The 17,931-nt window shown below is 35.9% G+C and overlaps 3 protein-coding genes across 4 annotated transcripts; 2 read left to right on the plus strand and 1 right to left on the minus strand.

The window, feature by feature from the left end:
• The first annotated feature begins 3,406 nt into the window (after nucleotides 1-3,406).
• LOC121172927 (secreted RxLR effector protein 161-like) lies at nucleotides 3,407-4,012 on the plus strand. Its single transcript, XM_041006095.1, has one exon. The coding sequence runs from the start codon at nucleotides 3,407-3,409 to the stop codon at nucleotides 4,010-4,012; it is 606 nt and encodes a 201-aa protein (XP_040862029.1).
• Nucleotides 4,013-5,918: 1,906 nt separating this feature from the next.
• Nucleotides 5,919-9,097, plus strand: LOC100778277 (WAT1-related protein At4g08290). 2 transcript variants are annotated; one of them, XM_041006304.1, is made up of 6 exons: nucleotides 5,919-6,362; nucleotides 6,665-6,727; nucleotides 6,829-6,945; nucleotides 7,064-7,292; nucleotides 8,500-8,651; nucleotides 8,727-9,097. In XM_041006304.1, exons 1-6 carry the CDS (start codon nucleotides 6,157-6,159, stop codon nucleotides 8,746-8,748), a joined length of 789 nt encoding a protein of 262 aa, XP_040862238.1. In that variant the 5' UTR covers nucleotides 5,919-6,156; the 3' UTR covers nucleotides 8,749-9,097. The 2 variants fall into 2 exon arrangements, with proteins under 2 accessions (XP_040862238.1, XP_040862237.1); XM_041006303.1 differs by lacking the exon at nucleotides 8,727-9,097 and having other exon boundaries at nucleotides 8,245-8,629.
• Nucleotides 9,098-9,247: 150 nt separating this feature from the next.
• On the minus strand, nucleotides 9,248-12,874 carry LOC100778818 (CDT1-like protein a, chloroplastic). The gene is made up of 7 exons (XM_003536886.5): nucleotides 12,483-12,874; nucleotides 12,285-12,404; nucleotides 11,950-12,187; nucleotides 10,641-11,381; nucleotides 9,946-10,141; nucleotides 9,775-9,865; nucleotides 9,248-9,680 (listed from the first exon to the last, which is right to left on the minus strand). Exons 1-7 carry the CDS (start codon nucleotides 12,827-12,829, stop codon nucleotides 9,623-9,625), a joined length of 1,791 nt encoding a protein of 596 aa, XP_003536934.1. The 5' UTR covers nucleotides 12,830-12,874; the 3' UTR covers nucleotides 9,248-9,622.
• Nucleotides 12,875-17,931: the final 5,057 nt, after the last annotated feature.

A 17,931-nucleotide genomic window follows, 5' to 3' on the forward strand; every position in this document is an offset into this window, starting at 1 on the left:
AAACACGAGAGGCGGTGAGGAACCTTATCAATGGCAACAACGAACGGGAACTTTCCGGCGAACTTTCCGGTTCTTGATGGGAGAAATAACGATCAGTGGAGTATGAAGATGAAGGCGATCCTCGATTATCAAGATGTGTGGGATCTGGTGGTGAACGGACTTGATCCGTTGCCGATGAATCCAACCGCTGCGCAACAAGCGATATATAGAGATGCGAAGAAGAAGGATTACAAAGGTTTGTGCATTCGGCATCAGTATGTGAATCAAGCAATTTTTGAGAAAATTGCGAGATCGGAGACGAGCAAAGCGGCGTGGGATGTTCTCGCGAGCTCCTACGCCGGTGATTAGAAATTGAAGAAAGTACGGCTTCAAACTCTAAGGCGACAGTATGAATTGCTAGGCATGGAAGAGAGTGAGACAATTGCTACCTATTTCACTCGTGTTCAAACCATGACAAATCAAATGCAATCGTGTGGTGAAACTCTGTCTGATGAGAAGATTGTTGAGAAGATATTACGATCGATGCATTCGCGATTTGAAGAATCGAAGGATCTATCAACGCTAAAATTGGAGGAGCTTCAAGGATCACTTGAAGCACATGAACAACGAATGAATGAGAGGAAGTCTGTGAAGCCTAGCACTGAACAAGCACTCATGGCAGAAAGTGGAAACAGAAGTCGTGACAGTCAAGGAGGACGAGGCAGAAGTAGAAACAATTACAGAGGAGGAAAAGGCAGAGGTAACAATTGTAACTCAAACTCTGGTAGAGGAAACTCTAGTAATAATTACAATAGTGAACAAAAGAACAATAGCAGTGAAAATTATAGAAGAAGAGGTGGAAGAGGTGGTAGAGGAAGAGTTGGAAGAGGAGGAAGAAAAACTTATAAGAGTCACATTCAATGCTATAATTGTGAGAAATACGGTCATTTTGCCAATGAATGCTATAGTAATCCAAGCCACACTGATGCAAGATTGGCTCAAGAAGAAGATGAGAAGGAGGAAATTCTGTTAATGGCAGTAGAGGAGGAAATTGGTGATGATGGAGTGGAAGAAGTGAGAAAGGAGAAAGTAGATATAGAAGAAGTGTTATATATGGTGACTGTGAAGGATGAGAGTGATCATGGTGATAACTGGTTCCTTGACACTGGGTGTTCAACACACATGTCAGGAAAGAAGGAATGGTTTGTTGAGATAGATTTCACTGTCAAAAGCAGGGTGAGGTTTGCTGATGACAGGACTATGAAGGTTGAAGGTGTAGGAAAGGTGATGATCAAGAAGAGAGATGGATCTAAATGCTTTATTTCTAGAGTGTTGTATGTTCCAGGAATGAAGAGCAATCTTCTGAGCATTGGACAACTACTGGAGAAAGGGTAGAAGATGGTGTTGGAGGATTGTGCCATGAAGGTGTATGACAATGAGAGGAGATTGTTGATTAAAGCAAATTTGTCAAAGAATAGAACATTTAAAGATGAGCTAGATGTTCTAGTGCAACAGTGTTTAGCATCAACAATTGACAAGGAAGAATGGCTATGGCATTTTCGTTATGGTCACTTAAACTTCACTGATCTGAATAGGTTACAGAGTAAGGGAATAGTGAAAGGAATTCCTCATATCAAGGTGCCAAATGATGTATGTGGAGAATGTATAAAAAGCAAGATGTCCAGAAACTCATTCAATCAAAATGTATCCACAAGATCCAAGAGGAAGCTGCAAGTTGTTTTTTCTGATGTATGTGGACCAATTCAACATATGACTCCTGGAGGTAACAAATACTTTGTTACATTTATAGATGAGTTTAGTAGAAAACTTTGGATTTACTTGATTAAGAGGAAGAGTGATGTGATTGAAGTATTCAAGAAATTCAAAGTTTCAGTGGAGAAATAGTGTGGAAAGAATTTAGAGATATTAAGAACGGATGGTGGGGGTGAATATGTATCTGTTCAGTTTGCTGAATTTTGTGAGAAAAAAGGCATCACACATGAAGTAACACCTCCATACACTCCTTAACATAATGGAGTAGCTGAGAGGAAGAATAGAACTTTGTTGAACATGGTGAGGAGCATGTTAAAGAGCAAGAAACTACCAAAATATTTGTGGGGAGAAGCTGTGAACACTGCAGCATACATCTTGAACAGAAGCCCAACTAGGAAATTGGAAAATATAACACCTGAGGAAGCTTGGACAGGAGTGAAACCAAGTGTGTCTCACCTCAGAGTGTTTGGATCTATTTGTTATAGAAATGTACCTGACCAACTGAGAACTAAACTTGATGATAAAGGATAAATGATGATATTGATTGGATATCACTCAACTGGAGGTTATAAATTGTTGAATCCAGTGAACAACAAGATAGTGATAAGCAGGGATGTAGTGGTGGATGAAAGCAAGGATTGGGAGTGGAATGTCACACCAGAGATAGAAAAATAGAATCAATTTGAATTGCAACTTGAAGACAGTGACACTGTGACTGTGCAAGAAAATGAAACTGGAGAAGGCAGTGCTGAGGGGCCAAGAAGATCTTTGAGACAGAGACAAGTCCCTCAAAGATTAAATGATTTTGAATTGTTGAATGATGGTGCAATTAATGATGAAGGTGAGATAGTGCATTTTGCACTACTAGCTGAATCTGAGCCACTCATAGTGGAAGAAGCAATACAGAATAAGAAATGGATTAAAGCTATGAATGAAGAGCTTAATTCCATAGAAAAGAATAATACTTGGGAGTTAGTGGAACTACCAAAGAATAAGAAAGCCATTGGAGTGAAATGGGTGTATAAGGTGAAAGTAAATCCCAAAGGAGAAGTGGTAAGGTATAAGGCGAGATTAGTAGCAAGGAGATTTCTCCAAAGGCAAGGCATTGACTATGAAGAAGTATTTGCACCTGTGGCCAGATTAGAGATAGTGAGAGTGGTGGTGGCACATGCAAGTTTGAGAGGGTGGAAACTACATCAACTTGGTGTAGAATCAGCATTTTTGAATGGTGATTTACAAGAAGAAGTGTACATTGATCAACCACCTGGGTTTGTAGTGAAAGGCAGTGAGAGAAAGGTGTTCAAATTGAGGAAGGCTCTATATGGGTTGAAACAAGCACCACGTGCTTGGAACATGAAAATAGATAAGAGCTTGACCAATTTGGGTTTTGTGAAATGTAGGTCTGAGCATGGAGTGTATGTGAAGTCAGGGGGTGAAGACATTATGATGCTATGCCTTTATGTTGATGATCTATTATTGACAGGAAACAATGAAGCAAAAGTGAATGAATTTAAGAAAAATCTGATGGATGAGTTTGACATGACTGACCTGGGTGAGTTGTCATATTTCCTTGGAATTGAATTCAAGAAGTGTAGTGGAAGGAATTGTTCTCACACAGCAAAAATATGCTACTGATATTCTGCATAGATTCAATATGCAATACTGTAATAGTGCTGAAACACCTGGAAGGATTGTTGGGGCATTGAGATATCTCTGCAACACCAGACCTGATCTGGTTTTCAGTGTTGGTCTGATTAGCAGAGTTATGGACAGGCCTAGAGTATCACATCTCAATGCAGCAAAACGAATATTGAGATATGTGAAAGGAACAATTGGTTATGGAATTTTGATGCCCATTAACCATAGTGAAAATACAAGAAATCTATATGGCTATACAGATGTTGATTGGTGTGGAGACAAAAGTGATAGGAAGAGCACTGCTGGGTTTGTTTTTCTAATTGATTCAGCACCAATTTCTTGGAGCTCGAAGAAGGAATCTGTGGTTGCACTTTCATCGTGCGAAGCTGAATACATTGCTGCTGCAATGGGAGCTTGTCAAGCAGTGTGGCTTGATACTTTGATGCAGGAACTGAAGATCAAAGAAGAAGGTCCAGTTGAGCTATATGTAGATAACAAATCTGCAATCAAGTTAGCCAAACATCCAATTGCACATGGAAGATCAAAGCACATTGAAACCAAATTTCATTTCATAAGAGACCAAGTTGCGAAGGGGAAATTCAAGTTGAAGTTCTGCAGATGAGAAGATCAGCTTGCATATATATTTACCAAGTCCTTGAAATCTGAAACCTTCAAGAAACAGAGAAGCATGCTGAATATTATTGATAGCAGGAAACTAGCTTAAGGGGGTGTGTTAAAATTCAATAGAATAAATAAGCTAGTTATTGATTGATATAGATTTTTGCCACGTGTAATAAGTACTCTCCTATATGCTGAACCATATTGAGTATTAGCTGTGTGCTAACAGAAATAAAAATTGGTTGTAACTGTTTTCCCCTTTCTCTCTCTTGTTCTTGGAAAAGTGTATGTGCGTGATTCTTTTTTTGATGAATTCATACTCCAACACTGAACCGTGGTCCATGCCCAACTCCCAGCAGTAATGAAGGGAATAACAATATTCTTTATGGGTAAAGCCATGTGATCCAAATTCCAATTTCGATTAAGACATTAAACAACTCAACTTACTCAGTTTTGATCAGGGAATGCCATTTGTTTAATGTGATTAAATTTTGAGAAATGATAACTTAGTTTTTAAAAGTTCTCTTAGGAAGCAGCAAAAGATAAATGATGATAACTAGCTCTAAGTTGTTCCGCTGAGGTATCTATCTAGATAAAGCAGAGATGAGAATCTAAATTTTTCACGGAGAAAGAGACTTACTGGAGACAAAGGTCCATTTAGTAGGATGTGAAAAAATATGGTGAACTTAATGGAACAAATTCTTATATAATTTAGACTAAATGTGTTTTCTATTTTTAATAAATAGTTGAATTTTATATTTGTTTTTTTAATAATGAGTCATTAATAAAATAATAATTTTATTTTTTGGCCTTAATAATTTTTTAGTGCCCAATAAATTAACCCATAATGATAATCATTTTCTTGGTTAGGGGGATTTTGGTCCCTCTCGTTTCAAGTACATGTTAGCAACACGAAATGTTACAACCGTAGGAGAAATAGGGACATATTCCATCGAATCTACTAATAGAAAAGGATAGAATGCAGAATTGGGAACAAAAAAGAAAAAGCAAAGAAGAAAGAGGAGAGGATAGAAATATACATTAACTTCTGGCCAGTGGATATTTGAAAACATTACTAAAGGCAATGATGCACTAAAGAAAGAATCCGTTTTCCATTTTAGTTATCTAGCCTAAATATTCCAGCCAAGAAGAAACAACAATTGCCAAAAATAGAAAAAAGATATGTTCGTACCATGGAATAAAATCTTTTGCATAACTTTGCATCTTTGGGAGACACATTATTCAGTGGCCTTAGTTTAAACCTCTACCCATGCATATATGATATTTATCAATCAGGAAACTGCAAAAGACCTTGAATCTGATTTTGTGCAATACCATATCACAAGTTCCTCTGCCCACTCTATACCTTAGACTTGGAAACAAGTAACAATTAAGCATGCTTGACATCAAACATTTTTCACTTCACATAGAACGCATAAAATACGACTCAATAAGTAATAGTAGTACACTTGATACAAAAGACAAAAATACAACTTCATTATTGTAAGGTGTTGAATTTCCAAAATGGGAAAAAAGAGAGGAAAATAAGGTGCTAAGAGTCAGTATGGCTGTAAACTCAGTTGATAGTGTACAACATCTGTATCCAACTAGTGACAATTCTAAACTTTTTCATCTTTTTCTGTTCACTTGCTTAGGAATTAGTTCTGAGATATTGTAGATGTATCTAAAATAATGTACACATTTTGAAAGACATAGTAATTAAATTATAAGGCAATTTTTATTTTGTGTTATCAAGAAAAGACTTACTTTTAGACAGTGTATCAAGATAGAAGTTATAGGTGAAAAGTATTGCAGCTAGTGTTTTAAATTACGGTTGTAATCGCGGTTGTGTGTTGCTATGTTTGATATCACAGAAAATTACAAACAAATGCAATTGATGTGACCAAGCGTGATGCTGTTGTAGAGAGCATTTTAAAACAAATTTCTGTGATGACGATTTATTGTACTACTAGGATATTTCATCAAATCAGCCATCAACTTTCCAAGGTAGTTTCCTTTAGAAAGTTGAGGCAAACAAGAAGGAATAATGTGAAAAAAGATTTTCCATCTTTTATATAAGTCTAAATTTGCATCCCAACTTCACAAATAATCAGGGACATCCTAAGTTTAGCACAACATTCTTAAACTATGTCTAACAATGAAGGTGCATTTGGGGTGATGTATGTGAAATTGAAGCCTCACCTTCTCATGGTTCTAGTTCAGCTGGTTCTTTCGTTTCTCTATTTCCTAGTAGAGGCTTCATTAAACAAAGCTATGAACCCTCATGTCTTTGTTACCTATCGGCATGCTGTTGGGGGCATAGTTGTGCTTCCTTTTGCTTATATTCGTGAAAGGTACATCCTATATCCATATGTTATGAGCTTCTTATGGTTGGACATAATCATGCCTTTAAAAGCTTTGTAAAAATAAAGCTAGTTCATAGTTTTTTTCATCTGTAGGATTTGAACACAGTACTACCAAGGGGTATGCTAGTTCATAGTTGATGCTGCATATCATTACTTTATTCCAGTGTAGCAAGTTATGCACTTGAATAAGTACTCATGCTAAGCCTATGACATTGAATGAACTTCGACTAGAAAAACCATTTTCGCGTTCAAGTGTCGACTTTCATTCATATCTAATTCCTTCTTTGCAGAAAAACATGGCCAAAGTTGACTTTGACGATGTTTGTGGAGCTATTTTTTCTTTCCCTCTTCGGGTATTGTTCTCAAATGACAACAAAAATGCAGTAATTTAGGTCTACCCTAATCAGGAAGAAACTTATATTTATCTTTGTTGTCTCTCCACTATGAAAAACAGGATCCGTCTTACCCTGAACATGTTTTTCGCAAGCTTGAAATATACCTCTCCTTCCTTTGTTGCATGTATGATTAACACAACCTCATCCCTTACTTTTATAATTGCAGTTGGACTCAGGTGAGTAGCTGAAATTAGACTATTTTCAAGATTAGTCATATTGTTTTGAATTTATCAAAGTCCTACTACAGTAATAACGCATATTTTTGCCTTTTTTTTTCATGATTCTTTTAAACAGGCTAGAGGTTGTTGATGTTAAGAACACTCGTGGGCTTGCTAAAGTTTTTGGAACTGTATTATCTTTGATTGGTGCATTGATAATGACTTTGTACGAAGGGCATACGATACATAGCTTACAGGGTGCCCCGCTCCATGTCAGAGGCAATTTGGTTCATAAAAATTGGATCAAAGGATCAATTTTGTCAGTTGCAAGTTGCATATCATGGTCTTTATGGTACATACTACAGGTATATTTATCTATAATCAAGATATAATACCATCATTTCATCATAGCTTCAGCTTCCCAAACCCTGCTGATCAATATTTTCTTTTCTTCAGTATTGTTGATAATTTTGAGTAGAATTTATAAACACAAGGACAAAGAATGAAACAGTTGTTCTCAGCATGAAAGTAAAATGTACATAACATGTTTTATGAACCAGTTCCAGAAAGAACAAAATTTACAAGGGATTGGAATACTATCATTTATCCGGAAGAGAAATGCTAGTAACACTTTCTAACATCTTCTTTATGAATGCACTAATTACATTTTGTTGAAATTGATTGAAAATCACATAATTTAGAGCATGTTTGGTGCAACTTAAAATTATTCATTTAATCTGTTTGAGAATTATCCTACTTCATATAATTAGCATCATTCATGTCTCTGTAGTTTCTGTTAAATTTTAACCTAAAGTGTGTTGATACTTGCTAACACTCTTTTTATTCGAAATATATTGTAAGTTTGTACTTTTTCAATTTTGACACCCGCAAAGTTTTATTTATTTTTAGTCTTTATAAGTTTTTGTTTTTTCAATTTTAGACTTTGTAAGATATTTTGTTCATTTTTAGCACTTGAAAGTTTATATTTTTTTAATTTTGGTCATTGTAAGTATAAATTTATAAGGATTATAAATGAAAAAATTGAAATCTTAAAGGGACTAAAATTGAAAAAACACAAACTTACAAGGATTAAAAGCTAACAAAAAAACTTATAAGAACCTAAATTGAAAAGACGTCAACTTACATGGATTAATTTTTTTAAAAAAAACTTATAAAGACCAAAAATGAAAAAAAAAATACTAATTTATAGAGACCAAAAATATATTTAAACCTTTTATAAATAGTAAAAACAAGCAATTGAGGGGGGGGGATGTAGACCATGGACAACAAAGCTCATGTTATTTGCTTGGCTTGTAGGCAATCATAGTGAAGAAATATCCAGCACAACTGTCACTAACAGCATGGATAAATTGCATGGGTGCAGCACAGTCTGCTGCCTTTACTGTACTCGTGCAACACAAGCCTACAGCATGGTTCATTACATCCACTGTTGAACTCTTTTGCATTTTTTATGCAGCAAGTAAAAAGCATTAAGAGGATGAAATTAAAAAAAAAAAAAGTAAGATCGATTTGAAATAAAATCCTAACATAATCTCACGTGAGTTATGGCAGGGAGTTATATGTGGTGGTTTTGTTATATTCAGTCAATTCTGGACCGCGGAACAAAAAGGGCCAGTCTTTGTGAGCATGTTTAATCCCCTTGGAGCAATTTTGGTGGCAATCCTAGCATATTTTGTTTTTGGGGAACAACTTTACACTGACAGGTAGAATACATTTAACTGTTCAAGCACAATCATGTCCTTGTTTCAACAGTTTTAAGTTATGTTTTGCTGTTTCAGTTTATTGGCCTATACTTGCTAGCTATTATGGGGAAAAGAAACTGATCGAGATTACAAGTCACAACAATCTTCTCCAACCCTTGTTGAGCAGAAAGAATGTAGGATACAGATAAAGACTTCAGCTGAGCAAGAGGTACCACAGAGGAACGTATCACATGCCACCAATTAATGGCTATATGGCCCAATTATTGCAGAAAACAAATAACACTAACAATAAGGTGTTTTTTGCTCAACGATTAGGAGAAGTGACTATAAAATGTAACTTGAGGAATTATGTGCACTTGTAGAAAAAAAATTGGCCTAGACAAAGTGTTACTATTCAGTTAGTCGTACGTAAACTGTCGTCAACTTGTGTTGCTTTGACCCGTCTAATTTTAATGTTTCCTTTTAATCATAGGCTACAAAGAAAGATGAGATTATTTCCCTCCCCGAATCTCCCCAAAAAAGAAGAAATATTTGAAGATAGATATAAAAAGAAAATAGCAATTATAAAGAAACATAAAGCCAATGATGCCATAATCTAGTTCAAATAGATCGTATTGATCAGCTTAAATTAGGATGAATTATATCCTGTACAAAAAAACACTGCCAATCCACACCCTAGGTAAATAATTAAAAAGGAGTGTTTCCTTTGATCTGGCTGTATTGTGGTACTCACATTTTACAAAAAAGCACAGCCAATCCACCAAAAAGAATATATATATATATATATATATATATATATATAGAGAGAGAGAGAGAGAGAGAGAGAGAGAGAGAGACACGATTGGACAGCTACAAGCAACTCAAGAAAATAAATAGTTCATCTACGAGTAGCCTAAAACACTGTACAAAACACACCAGCCTTAATAAACCTCCAATGGTACTTTCAATTAATTTATCTGTCTCCTTGCTCCCTATGTTGCTTCTTCAAGGGATGCTCGAACGGTTTCAGGGCTCAACATTTTATTTATGCTACCAAAAACACATAAAACAATGGAAAAGGTAAGGTACATAGTTAAAATAGTAAATTCAAAATAGAGAACACTATAAAACCAAAGGAACTTACAATAATAGCAAATCCCCACTAGAGACCTGCTTCTCAGAAATCCATTCTGGTGCTAGTTCTTGCAACAAATTTAGCTGCTCTTCAACTTCACCTGCGAATACAAAGCAGAAAAATTTAGTGTTCAGAAAACTATAAAATAGTAAATCATTTTTGCATAAATCAGTGCCTTACTTCTGTCAGCAATATCACATCGGCTTGAGATTATCTTGCTTACAAGCTCTGCTTTAGTGATACAATTCCGCTGTCTAAGTAACCCACGTATCATGTCAAAGAGCTTAGGGAGGCTAGCTATATTTTTCTTTCGTTTCTTTGCTTCTGTGATAGCTGGGTCTCTTTTCTCCATGGCCAGCCTTTCCTTTTCTCTAATCTGCAAGAGACACAGTTAATGTTGGTCACTCTCTTGCAAAGGGTTAAAGTAAACCCAAATAGATCTTGGGCCCAATATTATTGAAATGTTCATGAAGTAGACAAACTCATAAAAGTGAGGCTGAGATAAATTATGTTCTATGTACACGCAAATCATCCATATGCACTCACTAGTAAAAAAAAATAGCTTTAATTATGCTTCATTGGACAATAGATATATAAAGGTGAAGCAAAGCCTCAATACTCACCAGATCATAATTGTTTTCAGTCCACTTTCAATATTTGAGAAATTTTAAACAATAGTTAATAATTTTTCATTGCAAAGTAGGTCCAATGTCAAATGGAAACCGTGGCTGTAAAACTTTTAGCAAAGCAATAAGATGCTTTAGCATTTAAGCTAATAAACTTATATAGGAAATTTAAAACCATAGGATTTTTTATTATCAAAACAAATAAAAAAGGATATGTAACATGTGACACATCGTGAAAAAATGGCATACCGATTGGATAGTACTTTCTTGGAGGGTGTCAAAAATATCATCCTTGTTCTTCACTGGAGTGTCAAATTTCAATGACCTTGAGCGAGGTGGACGCCGAGCTAACTTGTTCAAAGAACTGATAGAGTGGTCATCTGGGCTCATATAATGCCTTTTGGGTGACCGCAAGGCAGGTGTGGCACTCATCAACCTAATTGGAGTAGAAACAAGTTTAGCTGGAGTTGACATGGCATCAATGCTCTTGAGAGACCCATCTTTGTTTTCGGTGTACTCAGTGGTTTTGCTTGGAGTAGCAGGGTGAGCACATGATGATTCCAGAGGAGCACAAATTGTTAGACAACTTTCACTACTAGATGCTTCTGAAGCCAACTTAGCTGGGGACGTTTTCAGATGAGATTCAGTATCCACAAAGGGTGTATTTTCATTCCGGCTTGACTCTGAAACTGGAAAAGCCAGGGGCTGTAATAAATCTAACAGAGGATTTTTCTGTACATCATCTGCTCTAAAGGATGGAGACATGTGAGAAGGTGCTGCCAGATGCTCATTAGGCAATTCAACTGATGTATTGACAAGTACAGACAATTTCTCATCCAAGTTAGCAGACTCTGCATTATTGACAATGTCACTATAACGCATGCAGGGTGGCAATTTTGTTGGGAGGCGAGTTTCCAACATGTCCAAAACACTGTCTTTCTTTGGGCGATTGAATGGCTCAGGCAATGTCCCTTCTGGAATTTCATCACCCTGCACATAGAAGCATCCTTCAGACCAGATAATATGCATGATTAAAAAGTAATTAGTGTGACTGCAGATAATACGCATGATTAAAAAACAATTAGTGTGATTGCAGTAGTAATTGCTCATTATAAAAAAAATAAACCGGATTAGTTAAAAATTATCATCCTTTATGAATTGCGGATTAGTGTGATTGCAGATAATACGCATGATTAAAAAGAAATTAGTGTGATTGCAGTAGTAATTGCACATTATAAAAAGAATAAACCGGATTCATTAAAAATTATCATCCTTTATGAATTGTGGATATCCATAAAGAGGGCAAGACTTAAGATGGAACAACATCTCAAGGACTCAGCCTTAGCAACAAGAAATTCTGAACAAATACTATACCATTAGCACACCTATACTAATATAGTATAAGAACAACCACAATCATGAACAAAACTACACAATCACTTAGTGTAATAATGCTTTGCCGGAACAAAAATCAAATAAAAAATCATTGGCAATAAGAAATGCTTCAAAATAAATCTCATTTTAAGAGTTACGCTAATAGGAATTGTTTGTGTCCTACCTCAGGATGAGATTCACAAAAATCTCTTAGCCGTGCCCGAAACACCTTCTTCAGCGACACTCTCCCACGTTGTGGGGGCAACTTGGCATCATCGGCCTCTACCGCATCAGGGTCTAAAGAAATGTGAATATCCGGCTTCATACAACTCGTCCGTTCATCAAGCACAAGATGCTTCTTAAGAACAATAGCATTAGGCAAGATAAATTTCAACTGGGCTAGATGACTGTGAGTAAACCTCCTAAACAAGTCAAATCACACAATTTCTTGATTAAACCCTAAAACTAACATAAAACATAAAAAATTAACATAAAAAACCTAGATGAATTGAATGGTACCTGTCAGTTAAAGATTCAATCCTTGAACTGATTGAAGTAAAGGTTGGAGTCCACCGTTTCAGACGGTGCAATGAAACCAAAGTATCCAAGCGATCGAAGAACTCATCCAAAATTTCATATCTGCACACACACACACACACACAAGAAATCAATAAAAAAATTTTAAAAATGAAAAAAGAAAATCAAAATGTCAATTACTTCTCGGGAAGCTTGTTGGATTCATCATCAGTAGTCTTTGGTTTGCTGGGAGAAGAAGGCCACAGTGAGATTTGCCTCCTGACACTCTTGTTCAGCGACGATGACGATGGCGCCGACGTCATTTCAGTGCATTGCTTCTGATCCTGCAAGCGCTTGCAGGCGGCCTTTCTGATGTCAGCGACGGAGAGCGCGACGCCACGGTTGCGGATTCGCTGCGGCGGCTTCTCCGGCGTCTTGGAGCTGAACTGGACGGGGCTTGGGGGTTGGGACTTGGAGCTTCGGAAATTGGGTTTTTTGTATCTGCCTCTGCACGTAGGAGACGCAGTTGCATCTGAGGATTTGTTCATGGTGAATGGGGATTAGGGATAATTTGACGCTAGAATTGAAAAATTAGGGTGAATCCTGTATTTATATAGTGGGTTTTTTCGCGGGAAAACTGGGGTGGCGTGCCTCGGTGAGATGAGATCCCGTTGCTTCCCGCCAAAATGTGGCGTTGCTTCCCGCTAAAAGCCCAGCCCAGGAAGGGCGCGGTACTGATATTTGGGCCTTTTCGGTAATTGGACCCAGAGCCCAGTGTATGAATGGAGCTCCTCTCTGGCCGAGCACGTAACTGTTGAAAGAGGATATTCCTTTTGGGTGCGTGCGTCTTACGATTAAAGTCAAATAGGAAAACTTCTTGGACAGGTTACCTTGCGGCAAATTTCCCCATTTGGTCTCCTTTTGCAAATTTATTCCCCAAATGGGGCTGTTTTGAAAGAATTTCTGCCATGGTGCTGTTTTGTACGTGATTTGCATGGATTTTGCATGCAAAACGCAACCTTCATTGGCGACATCGTGGGCACAGGACACGTGGATGGCAACCCGCTGCTGCTGCTAGCGATTTCAGGTTGAGGAGTGTCCCGCCGGTGAAGCTGGCGATTTCGAGCCTGTGCTGAAATCGCAACTTTGACTGGCGATTTCAGACAGGGTACGAGCCTAGGGTTGCAGGACATGCAGGACTGGGTTTTTTGACTTTTTGGGCTTAGGGGAGAGTTGCCATTTGGTCTGACGATTTGCACACAAGGAAATCGCCCATTCCAATGGCGATTTGCACATGCTCAGTGTTTATAAAACTTACCACCATCTGAGTGCTTCGAGTTTCAGTGCCTTCTTCACAAGTTTTCAAAACTTACCACCATTTAAATTATCAATCTTCAAGGTTTGAAAGTCCCAACCAAGCACTGTTAGTAAGCATTTTGTTGAAAGTCCAAGCACTATTAGCCTCATTTAAATTTGCTCAGTATTTTGTTGAATTAATTTTTGTATAAATTAGTTTTATATGTTATATGTCTATTCGTGTGTGTTGAAACTTTGTTTATGAGCTTAAGTAAATTGATAAATATTATGTATGTTAAAAATTGTGTATGGAAAATGAAATTTTTTTTATCAATATTAAAAATTTGTGTATGTAAAATAAAAATTGTTTAATATTATACTTTTAACTGTGTTTAAAATTAAAAATATTTATAGCATCATATTTATTTGAAGTAAGTATTTTGAGTGTAATTTATTTCTTAATATGAAGTTGTAATAATTTATTTCTTAATAAAAATTGTTTAATATTATAATTTATTTCTTAGCACCCTGTAAGTCCTAATTAGTATAATCTTTGGCAAGGACTTTTAGAAAAATATGGGAGATCAGTAAATTGAGACTTTTATTAAATCCTTTCTTATATATATTTATGTTCGTCCAAGTTGAAAATTTTAAAGGAGAAAAATATATTAAGTTAATTATATTAGATTTTAATAATTAAAGATGGTTGTAAAAAAATATGAAATTATAAGTTCACGTTATTATTGATTGTTTTAAATTAATTAGCTCTTTATTTTTCCTCCTTATAAATTGGAAACATTTAAATAAATATAAACCTTGTATGTCCGCTATTTTGTTTCTTCTCTTCCCCGTTTTTCCCAATTTTCAAACATACTTAAAATTTTAATCTTAATTTTTCACAGCTCAATTATTATAACCGTCTAACATCCTTTTTTGTCCATATTTTTTTATTTTTAACATTAATTATCATATTTATTTTTTACTTTAATTTATCTGCTTCGTTCCTCTCTCTTTTTCCTCATAATTAAAGTAAACACATTCGTTGAAAGTGTGAAATCATCATTTCTGCAAGAAATTGGAGGCTCGTGTAATTTGAATCATGCAAAAGCCATTTTCAATAAATTTATTGCACAAAACTATTTCTAACTAAAACTAACTTAAAATAGGAAAGTAATAACATACATTATTAATTATAATCAAAATACAAATAAAATAAATATATTTAACTAAACCTAATATTATTTAAAACTAAAAATAAATTTATTGCACAAAACTATTTCTAACTAAAACTAACTTAAGATACAAAACTAATAACATACATTACTAATTATAATCAGAATATAAATAAAATAAAATAAAATTTTAATTAAACAAACTTACTATAACTGAATTTATTTTAGGAGAAAGCTTCTGAAACTTAAGAACCAGCTTCCTCTAACTTCCTTTTTCTTTTTAGCTGAATGCTCTAAGACACCCCAAAAGCAACAAACACCCACGTTCTTCCTTTTTCTTTTCTGCTGATCCTCTAACACACACGAATAACTCACGTTCTTCCTGCCTTTTTTTTTTTTTCGCGTGATGGTCTACGGGGGAAAGGGGGGGGGTGTTAACTCATTGGCAAGTGCACCAAATCGTGACAAGCAGTAAAGTTCTCGGAAGTCCGAGTGTCGAATCCACAGGGACTTTGTTTCTCCCGAGCATCTAACTCCTAACAGAGTATAAAGATGAGTATGCAAGATAAAAACAGAAAAGAAAATAGGAAAGAAAAACCTGGTATTGCATTGATAAATAGTGAAGAGTACATCATACATCACATTGGCTTCTAGGCCTGTCAGGCCCTAACTAAGGGGGTTTAGCCACTCATGGCCATTGAGGGCTTTACAATGAGAAGGGGTGAAAGAAAGGGAGTAAATGAAATCCCTAGGAGAGGGGGTTCTGTCGTGGTGTCCTCTGTCCCTTGGACTGGCTCTCTATTTATAACTGTTGAAGTGGGCTTTGGGCCTTCGTAGGCGCGCTCAGCGCGACACCCCCTCGCTCAGCGCGTGTAGATCGCGCGCTTAGCGTGCATGTTGCAGGCTTAGCGCACGCTTCTGTTAGATCGCGGGCTTAGCGCGCGTGTTGCAGGCTTAGCGCACGCTTCTGTTAGATCGCGGACTTAGCGCGCGTGTTGCAGGCTTAGCGCACGCTTCTGTTGGATCATGGGCTTAGCGCGTAACGCGCGCTCAGCGCGCGTATTGGACTGGGCCTGCTTCAGATTTTTTTCTTTTCTTCAATTTTTCTAGCCTTTTTGCTTGTTACACCTCCAGTTTTTATATCTGCAGCCAAAATTCAACAAAACATCAATTCTTTAATATTTAAGCGCAAATAACTGCTAAATAATTATTTTTAAAGACAATTTTGCCTTATTTTCTATCATCAAAATACAATTATTTAGCAGTTATCAGGGGGATTTAAGCAAAGCAAACCGCAGTTCCTATTGGCGGTTTCGGGAACTCACCAAGTCGCCGGTCCTGTTGGCGACTCCCTGCACCTGTAGCTTCGTTCAGAGCCTCGGAAATGGCTTCTGTGGCTTCTGTGCCTCTGCACCCTACGTTCGTAGCCTTGGAAATCGCCAGTCAAAGCTGCGATTTCAGCACAGGCTCGAAATCGCTAGCTTCACCGGCGGGACGCTCCTCAACCTGAAATCGCCAGCAGCAGCAGCGGGTTGCCATCCACGTGTCCGTTGCCCACGATGTCGCCAATGAAGGTTGCGTTTTGCATGCAAAATCCATGCAAATCACGTACAAAACAGCACCATGGCGGAAATTCTTTCAAAACGGCCCCATTTGGGGAATAAGTTTGCAAAAGGAGACTAAATGGGAAAATTTGCCTTACCTTGCAATGGAGATTCACTTCCTTGATCCAAGCTCTTGTTGTTGAGGATGCTAGGGGTGTTTCATTACTGTGTTTGATCAGTCTAGTCTCTTTTATTTCGTTTCCCTCATTATAAAAACTACACCAATTTCGTTGCACGTTTCACTTCTTTGTACTGACTCTTTAATTAGAGACAAATCCACATCAGGTGTTCAAGGAAAATTTCGTTATAGCAATGATAGTCTACTGCATCTGGCTGTCTAGGAACAAGCTGATTTTTGAAGATTATCAATTTTCTGTAATAGGGGTTATTAGCAAGATTAAATTTCTTATGTATAGACAAGCATACCTATTGCATTTGTTTTAACATCTTGATCTAAGTCTTCTTGTATTAGGGAGACTTTTGTTTTTCTCTAGGTGTCGGAATATACCCCATTTACTGTTGTATCATTTTGGGTTTAATATCATTTACATTTTTTCCAAAAAAAAAACTAAACCAATTTGACTAGCATTCTAGTTTGTCCTAAACTAATTAGTCCATAGGTATTTACATGTTTAAGCTCTTCTATGTTTTTTTGTTTTTTTTACGAAAGCTCTGTCAATGTTTAATCTCAAGCAAAAATATATATATTTCTTATTAAATTATGTATGTGTTATGATTGTTTCGGATTCATAGATTATTCAAAAAGCTTGGTGCAAAGAATAAAAGTTTAAGTTTGTACTGTGCATTACATAATTAAAAGAAAAAGATGTGGAGAAATAACAAGCCAAGTCAATTATAATTAGCATAAGATTGTCGTGTCAATTAAGTTAGTTAAGTTCCAAATTTGTCAAACTTTGTTTATGAATTATCATAATACAAATGGACGTTCTTTAAACTTTGAGAACGGGTGTAGTTTAGCCCCATTTAGTCTCAAGTTTCTTTTTCATAGAAAAAGAAAAAAAATTGTTATATTTATATAAAAAAAAGAAAAACTATTAACAAAAACATATATAAAGGAGTGGAATTATAAATGACGGATACTTAAACAAAATTAAATTATTTAATAAAAAATGATTAGGATCGTATGTAATCCATCTCCCCTCATTAACCCAAGCTAGTCTAAAAAAAGATTTACAAAATATATATCAATTAATTTCTTATCAAAATTGAGATATTATATTCACTATTATAATTACAATTATCGTGCACACATTTCTTAGATGATTTTATTCTCTAACTCATTTTAAAAATAATCTCTAAATATCTTATCTAAATTATTATAATGATAATTACCTAATTTTGTGTACATATTTCTTTGACAGTTTTGCCCCTAACCCATTCTAAAATTTACCTCTAAATTATTATAATAGATAACTCATTTTTTGTTGCAAAAAAATTCATACATAATAAATAACTCCTCAAACATGAGAATTATTTACATTTTTTAACCATTTTTAATTAAAAAATAAAAACAAAAGATATCGTTTGTTTTATTTTATTTTAGATTTAAGAAATTGT

Source organism: Glycine max, chromosome 10, assembly GCF_000004515.6.
Source record: "Glycine max cultivar Williams 82 chromosome 10, Glycine_max_v4.0, whole genome shotgun sequence".
Lineage (NCBI taxonomy): Eukaryota > Viridiplantae > Streptophyta > Magnoliopsida > Fabales > Fabaceae > Glycine > Glycine max.

Bases quoted from the DNA above. Each gene is read 5' to 3' on its own strand.
- LOC121172927 (XM_041006095.1), top strand. From the start codon at position 3,407: ATGCAATACTGTAATAGTGCTGAAACACCTGGAAGGATTGTTGGGGCA.
- LOC100778277 (XM_041006303.1), top strand. From the start codon at position 6,157: ATGTCTAACAATGAAGGTGCATTTGGGGTGATGTATGTGAAATTGAAG. The intron at 6,363-6,664 runs GTACATCCTATA...CCTTCTTTGCAG, and splicing joins TTTGCTTATATTCGTGAAAG to AAAAACATGGCCAAAGTTGA. The intron at 6,728-6,828 runs GTATTGTTCTCA...TATGAAAAACAG, and splicing joins TTTTTTCTTTCCCTCTTCGG to GATCCGTCTTACCCTGAACA.
- LOC100778818 (XM_003536886.5), bottom strand. From the start codon at position 12,829: ATGAACAAATCCTCAGATGCAACTGCGTCTCCTACGTGCAGAGGCAGA. The intron at 9,866-9,945 runs GTAAGGCACTGA...TTGTATTCGCAG, and splicing joins ATGTGATATTGCTGACAGAA to GTGAAGTTGAAGAGCAGCTA. The intron at 9,681-9,774 runs GTAAGTTCCTTT...TGTTTTTGGTAG, and splicing joins AGTGGGGATTTGCTATTATT to CATAAATAAAATGTTGAGCC.